An 8,488-nucleotide genomic window follows, 5' to 3' on the forward strand; every position below is an offset into this window, starting at 1 on the left:
ACCGGCGAAGTTGAACCAAGGGCATGGTTCATTAGATTTCAAGCTACAAAGTCCTCTGTGAGGAGCACCATCCTAGCCTCCCGGTAGGGGGAGCTTTGTGACGTTAAACCATATAATATCAGCTGCAGGACAAATGAAAGTATTGCAAATGGATGACAAGAACTCTGGAGAAAGGTTGATAATGTTTTTTTTTTTTTTTTTTTAATCTAGCGTTTTGGGTGTAACATTTTTTCACAGATGCTGAAGAATGGTTTATGACCGAAAATTTACAAAAAAAAAAAAAAGAAAAAAAAAAATCAAGTTCTCTCCTGACTTCCTTCTGCCCTTAGCTCATAAGAACATGGGAATAGAAGAGACTGCAAGAGACCATAAGGCCTACACTAGGCAGTTCCATGTCCCTTACCGCCCAGGGCCCTCACATGGGGAGGGGCCAGGGGGGAATGCATATTCTAGTCTGAACATGCCGCCCGCAAGGCTGATAAAATAATTGTAATAAAAAAGGTCACAGGATCCCTGAATATTTTGCAGTAATATACAAATTTTGCGTTAGAATCAACAGAATATGAAACATTTTCCCCTTATCCTTAATGCAATATGGACATTAAATGATTTTTTTTTTTTTTTCGCAAGCCAATAGCTATAATAGGCAATAAGAAATGGTGGAGGTGGGGAGTGGTTTTGGGGTGGGGGGGAGGGGGGATAAGGGGGGGAGGGGGAGCGTCACTGAAAACTTTGCCCCGGGGCGGTACTTAGGCATGTAAGTTTTTTTTTTTTTTTCTCTTTTTTTTTTTTTTTTTTAACCACCTGACATCAATATTCATGAAATTATCTAATCTTCTCTCATAACATCCAACTGTTTCAGCGCTCTAGGTTACTAAGTCTATTCCGCTCGTTAAACACCCTATTAGTAACCTAGTTCTTACCTATTTCCAACTAGTTTTCTTTCTAAAATTACATTGGGGTATGAAGATGGTGGTAGCATTTTCTCATTCCACTTGGCGGATCAAAATTATTAGTATGATGAAATACGAGCGGTCTTTGGCATACCTAAATTGTTGTCATGTAGATACATATCTTTTTTTCACCTCCATTTGCTGAAAATAACTATGCAGAATTTACAGCCAATTTTCGCACTAGTGACGTAATACACGAAAACGCTCTCTTTCGGTTCTCTTCAAACTGGGTAACCTGCACACACACACACTCGGTGGCGGATTGGTAAAGCACTGGCCTCCCAAGCCAGAGAACCGGGGTTCGATTCCCCGGCCGGGCGGAGATAAGTTGGGTTTGTCTCCTTTCACGTGTAACCCCTGTTCACCTAGCAGTGAGTAGGTACGGGACGTTAGTCAAGGAGTTGTGACCTTGCTGTCCCGGTATGTGGTGTGTGAGTGGTCTCAGACCTACCCAGAGATCGGCAAATAATGAGCTCTGAGCTCACTGCCGTAGGGTGGTGTCTGGCTGTCTCGACAGAGACTGCAGCAGATCCGAGGTGAATACACACACACACACACACACACACACACACACACACATATATATATATATATATATATATATATATATATACATATATATATATATATATATATATACATATGTATAAACAGTGCTCGACAAGGATGTACGAACGGTTAGCGAGAATGAGTGATGAGGAGTGTTGAGGACTGTTTTTGACGAAATGCACAATTCTATATAAAAAATTAGCATATTGTTGAATTATCTGACCTATTCTCTTTAAAATGTGTGATTTCCGTGTAATTTGAACACAGAGAAGTTACGTTTTTATCCCCTACAAAATTACCAACCACATACCGTCCGACTTACTAATTGCCGACCTCAACCAAACAGTGACGGTTTTTGTTCAAATGCACAATTTTATATAAAAAACTAGCACATGGTTGCATTATTTAATCTATTTTCTTTAAAATGTGTGATTTCCATGTAATTTGATCAAAGAAAAGTTACGTTTTTATCATCTGCAAAATTACCGACAATAGCTATGAATACCGTCCGGTTTTTGCTAAAATGCACAATTTTGTATAAAAAATTAGCCTATGGCTGCATTATTTGACTCATTTTCTTTAAAATGTGTGATTTTCATGAAATTTTATCAAGTAGAAGTTACGTTTATATCCTCTGCAAAATCACCGACCGACTCGCTCATAGTCGATCAAACTCGAACAAGAACGGTTTTTGCTGAAATGCACAATTCTATATAAAAAATTAGCATATGGTTGCATTATTTGACCTATTTTCTTTAAAATGTGTGATTTCCATGCAATTTGATCAAAGAAAAGTTACGTTTTTATCCTCTGCAAAATTACCGACAACAGCTATGAATACCGTCCGACTCATTAGTAGCCGACCAAACTCGAACAAAGACGGTTTTTGCTGAAATGCACGATTTCATATAGTAAAAATAGCATATGATTGCATTAATTGACCTTTTTTCTTTAAAATGTATGACTTTCATGTAATCTGATAAAAAAAAGTTACGTTTTTATCCTCTGCCAACTTACCGACCACAACTACGAATATCGTCCGACTCATTAATAGCCGACCAAACTCGAACAAGAACGGTTTTTGCTGAAATGCTCGATTGTATATAAAGAATTAGCATACGAATGCTCGATTGTATATAAAGAATTAGCATACGGTTGCATTATTTGGCCTATTTTCTTTAAAATGTGTGATTTCCATGTAATTTGATCAAAGAGAAGTTACGTTTTTATCCTCTGCAAAATTACCGACCAGAGCTATGAATACCGTCCGACGGTTTTTGCTGAAATGCACGATTGGTCAAATTACATGATAATCACACATTTTAAAGAAAATAGTCGAAATAATTTAACTATATGCAATCTATCACACTAATAACACAATAGTAAGAAACTTAATAGAGTGTAGTTTGGTCCATACCACCAATGATCATAGATGGCGGGCTGGACGAATCGTAGCTGTGGTCGGTAATTTTGCAGAGGATAAAAGCGTAACTTCTCTTTGATCAAATTACATGGAAATTACACATTTTAAAGAAAATAGGTCAAATAATGCAACCATATGCTAATTTTTATATAAAACTGCATTTCAGCAAAAACAGTCCTCAACACTCCACATCACTCATTCTCGCTAACCGTTCCTACATCCTTGTCGAGTACTGTATATATATATATATATATATATATATATATATATATACATATATATATATGTATACATGCATACATATATATATATGTATATATATATACATATATATATATGTATACATATATATACATATATATACATATATGTATATGTATATATATATATTATATATACATATCATGTACATATATATGTATATATATTATATATATATGTTATATATTATATATATATATATATATATATATATCATATACATATATATATATACATATATATATATATGTATATATGTGTATATATATATATTATATATTATATACATATATATATGTATACTGTATGTGTGTATATATGTATAATATATATATATATATATAGATATATATGTATATATATTATATGCATATATATGTATATATATATGTGTGCATATATGAACATATGTATATATATATATATATATATATATATATATATATTCTGGTTGAAATCAACTGCACTAGTTGCTTTAACAATCTTCAAGACTGTATTCTTTAATCTGGAGAATACTTTCCTATTAGCAACTGAGAGGGACTGGAAGTAGTCATTCATGACTCTCAAAAGAATATACGCAGTGTATGCCAACTGATATATTTTTGCATAGTAATAGTATTGAACAACTATTGACTCCACCGAAACTATAGTTTTTCGCCTCGTCGTGAGGCGTCTTCAGGGTGAGGACTGCTTTGTAGGATGCTCTGCTATATTGAAGGTCTTCCAACGAATAATGACCGCTGGTTGGATGGGCTGTCCTGTAAGAAACGAGAGGCCTGCTCAAGGTTTCATCAACCTCTCTACCACCACCCTATCCAGTCAGCAAGAGACACTCCTAAACTTAGGGCTTAAATGACATTTCATTCGCCGGCCTCATCCTGAAAGTAAGAGAATAGAAATTGAGTGCCTGATAGATCGGCTCCTCACCCTGCAGAATGCGAGAAAGGTAACCCTTTCTCCTACCATCAGAGAGGACCTTATTGGAGAATCTGGACGCGACAGAGGAAATTACAGAAGCCAGATCCTCACTAGAGATTTAAAAGCCGCCAAGGAGTTACGCCAGAGAGATGACATCATTATCCGCAAAGGAGATAAGTCAGCAGTCTACGTCATCATGGATAAGGCTGATTATAATAACAAGATGGACTCCATCCTTCATAATCCTGCAAAATTCCAGCGACTCCAGAAGGATCCTACTGAGAATGCGAAGAAGAGGATTAATCATCTCATCCAGAGAGCTAACTCTTCGACGAAGTATTTTAATCCAGTGATAGGTGACTATGGTCCCGGTTATAGTTATGGCACTGTAAAAACCCACAAACCAGGTAACCCCCTGAGACCTATTATTTCACAAATCACCACTCCCACCTACCAAGTTGCCAAGAAGCTAAACTCTCTCCTCGCTCCATACGTCCCCACGGGACGTTCAGTTTCTTCAGCTTCTGAATTCATAGACCTGCTTCGCACAGCTCCACCGTGCCACGACATCGCTTCCTTTACGAATGTTCCTGTAAATGACACTATCGATATCATCATGGACCGCGTCTATAGAAGTGACCTACCCGTATTTGACATCTCAGAAGACGTCCTGCGAAACATGCTAGTGATGTGTACCAAGGAGGCCCCTTTCCTCTTCCATAAAGGGGAATTATTCAGACAAGTTGATGGAGTGGCGATGGGATCCCCACTTGGGGTACTTTTTGCTATGTATATGGCCCAGGTGGAAGTAAGAACTTTCAACAATAACCCCCCTCCAGGAATATACGCGAGATACATCGATGACATCTTCATCACCACTACTACCGACGAAGAGGTTCCTCACATGATTACTGCTCTTGAAGTTAATTCCAGCCTGACCTTCACCTGTGAACGCAGTGTAGAGGGGTGCCTCCCCTTCCTAGATGTGGGCATCTCTAAACAAGAACAGGGCTTCAAGACTAAGGTTTACACTAAAGCCACCAACGTGGGCCGCTGTCTCAATGCCAGGGGAGAATGTCCTGTTTCATACAAGATATCCGTGATATCTTCCTATGTGAAGAGAGCCCTTATCCACTGTAGTAGCTGGACTGAGATCCATAGAGAGCTCGACCGTATCCGCCAGCTCCTCACCAACAATGGCTATGTAGACTATCTCATCGAGAAAGTTATACAGAAAAAACTGGACCAGTTTGTAGACTCGGCCCAGTTGCCCACCCCTCTCAAGGAGAAAATCACCATTTGCCACAAAATTCTTTTCATGATCGGTACCGCGAGGAGTGTGATGCCCTTAGGAATATTATCAAGAGAGGAGTCACTACAACTAATAGAAATGCCATCATAGACTTGAAAATATTCTGCAAACCTAACCTCATCAGATCCCTGATAATGAGGAATAGCACGACGCCTAGGGCCCCGAGTGAGGCTACCACCAATGTTGTTTACAAATTTTCATGTCAGGAGGGCCGCTCCAGCACATACATTGACAGTACCTCCTCTACACTGCGACGTCGCCTACAATCCCATAGAAACCAGGGGTCAATTTTCCAGCATTTCACTGAAGTACACAACATGAGGCCCCCTCTACAGAAACTACTAGACCAAACAAAAATTCTTCACAAGGAGCCTGCCTTCAGAAAGCTACAGATTGCAGAAGCAGTATTTATTCCTTGCCAGCGCCCTACCATCAACATACAGCAAGCTGCCGATTTTATTCTCCCTTCCGCGCGCCCTGTAAAGAATAACCCCCTCCAGGAACAACAAGCCCTTAGAACAGCAGCAGCCCCGCGAACAAATGAAACATGTCCAGCTAGTTAATCAGCGCCTAGGACCAGTAACCAGAGCAGCAGCAAATCAGGCCAGAGCTTCTAGACAAAATCCCACCCCCTTGGCTCCCGGACAAAATCCCACCCTCTTGGCTCCCAGACAAAATCCCACCCTCTTGACTCCCAGACAAAATCCCACCCTCTTGAATCCCAGACAAATGCCAACCCTCTAGGCTCATAGACATCATCCCCCCCTCTTGGCTCCCAGACAAAATCCCACCCTCTTGGCTTCCAGACAAAATCCCACCCCCTTGGCTCCCAGACAAAATCCCACCCCCTTGGCTCCCATACTGCACCTCTCAGCCAATGAGAGGCCAGTATTCCGTCTGAGCTAGGCAGGCTGAGCCTTATAAGCCAGCCCATCCAACCAGCGGTCATTATTCGTTGGAAGACCTTCAATATAGCAGAGCATCCTACAAAGCAGTCCTCACCCTGAAGACGCCTCACGACGAGGCGAAAAACTATAGTTTCGGTGGAGTCAATAGTTGTTCAATACTATTACTATGCAAAAATATATCAGTTGGCATACACTGCGTATATTCTTTTGAGAGTCATGAATGACTACTTCCAGTCCCTCTCAGTTGCTAATAGGAAAGTATTCTCCAGATTATAGAATACAGTCTTGAAGATTGTTAAAGCAACTAGTGCAGTTGATTTCAACCAGAATTGCCTTAGAGAAAACCTGTGCCCCAGAAGTATATATATATATACATATATATATACATACATGTTTATGTACATATATATACATATATATGTATATATATACATATATATATGTATACATATACATATATATGTATATATAAATATATATTCACACACACACACACACACACACACACACACACACACACACACACACACACACACACACACACATATATATATATATATATATATATATATATATGTATATATATATATATATATATATGTATGTATGTATGTATATACACAGTATGTAGGTTATTATGACAACATAGCTAAGCCAATGGCACCACGACCCTCTTTCAGCGCAAGTGTACGCGGCGACAGTCATGTCATTGGTCATGATGGAAGCTACGGCGCCACTCTTCGTGGAGATGACCGTCGAGATGGCCTTCCCCATTCCTGAGGACGTCACGGGCGCGTTCATCGTCGTCATCGAGAATGTCGGACTCATATTTGTGTACGAAATGGTCGTCCTCATCAATGTCGGTAGGTTTCTTTGTGAGAGTGTGTACTCATACTGTACATAGGTGCATACATACATACATATAAGCATATTCACATACATGCATACATCCACACACGCACACACACACACACACACACACACACACACACACACACACACAAACACACATATATATATATAATGGTATATACATACCTACGTATATACCGTACATACACACATAAACGCAAACACCATACACGTAGGCACTATTTAGCTTCCGCCTGTGTACTAAAGCGAGAGCTTAATAATCTGACCTGATATGACCCCATACGAGTGGCACTGACGTGGCACCCCTCTAACGCTTCCCATTTCCTTGGCGCCACAGAACCTTGGCTGATGACTCTCTGCCTCATGATTGGATGCGTCATTCCGCTTCTCCTGCTGCTGGTCGTCAAAGTCGAGTACGTCAGACACTCCCGAGACGTTGAATCTAATATCTAGTCCAGAAAGAAGGTGATGGTCTCCTTCCTGCGGACATTTTAGTCGTTTTTTTTTCTGGTGTGGGCGGGACGACGAAAGGCGGGAGTCTTGGAACTGAAGAGAGACTGACGAAACTAGTCAGGAATTTTACTCGGATTAAGGCTCCTGGTTTTCCTTTTTCTGCTGTCGTCATACACACGCACATATTATGTATACACACACACACACACACGAGTATATATATATATATATATATATATGTATATATATATATATATTCACGTTTGTGTATGTGCGTGCGTGCGTGTGTGTGTGTGTGTGTGTGTGTGTGTGTGTGTGTGCGTGTGTGTGTATGTGTGCGTTTGTGTGTGTCTATGTAAGCGTATGTACGAGAGTGTATGTGCGGTTGTGAGCGTGTATATGTGCATATATATATAAGGGATGGAGCTGGCAATAAAAATCCCAAACCTTAAGTATCAATTTTCCTTTCAGACTTTCCTATCCGTCCATTATTCTTCGATCCAATATGTCACCAACTCGTTCAGTAGGACAATTGCCCCCGCTGAAACTGGATTGTTCTCTTTCCCGCGCTGTGCCACGAAGGACATGTGTTGCCTAGATCTGGCTTGAAGCGAGATTAGTAAAATCAGTTCCTCTAAACTCAGCGGACGATCGTGTACCGGAAGTGGGAGACATATTTCCGCGTAAAATGACTTTGTTAAGAAACCCGTATTGACTCTTATATCGTACACATTGACAAAATAAACAACTTAAAAAATTGAGGAAATTTCTGGAAGACAGAAATAACAAGAGGTTACGTAATGAATGCAAGTGAAGAACCCGCGACTGATCATCTATC

The 8,488-nt window shown here is 39.8% G+C and overlaps 1 protein-coding gene across 1 annotated transcript in view; it reads left to right on the forward strand.

Moving 5' to 3' along the window:
- The window catches only part of LOC143021865 (solute carrier family 49 member 4 homolog), a 30,804-nt gene extending 22,940 nt beyond the window's left edge, over window positions 1–7,864 (forward strand). The window contains exons 9-10 of the mRNA XM_076179639.1: window positions 7,005–7,187; window positions 7,535–7,864. Coding sequence (XP_076035754.1) covers window positions 7,005–7,187; window positions 7,535–7,650 — 299 coding nt within the window. The 3' untranslated portion in view covers window positions 7,651–7,864. The remainder of the gene's footprint in view (window positions 1–7,004; window positions 7,188–7,534) is intronic.
- The last annotated feature ends 624 nt before the right edge of the window (window positions 7,865–8,488 follow it).

The sequence above is a fragment of the Oratosquilla oratoria genome, chromosome 3 (assembly GCF_046742065.1).
Source record: "Oratosquilla oratoria isolate Oo_2021 chromosome 3, ASM4674206v1, whole genome shotgun sequence".
NCBI lineage: Eukaryota > Metazoa > Arthropoda > Malacostraca > Stomatopoda > Squillidae > Oratosquilla > Oratosquilla oratoria.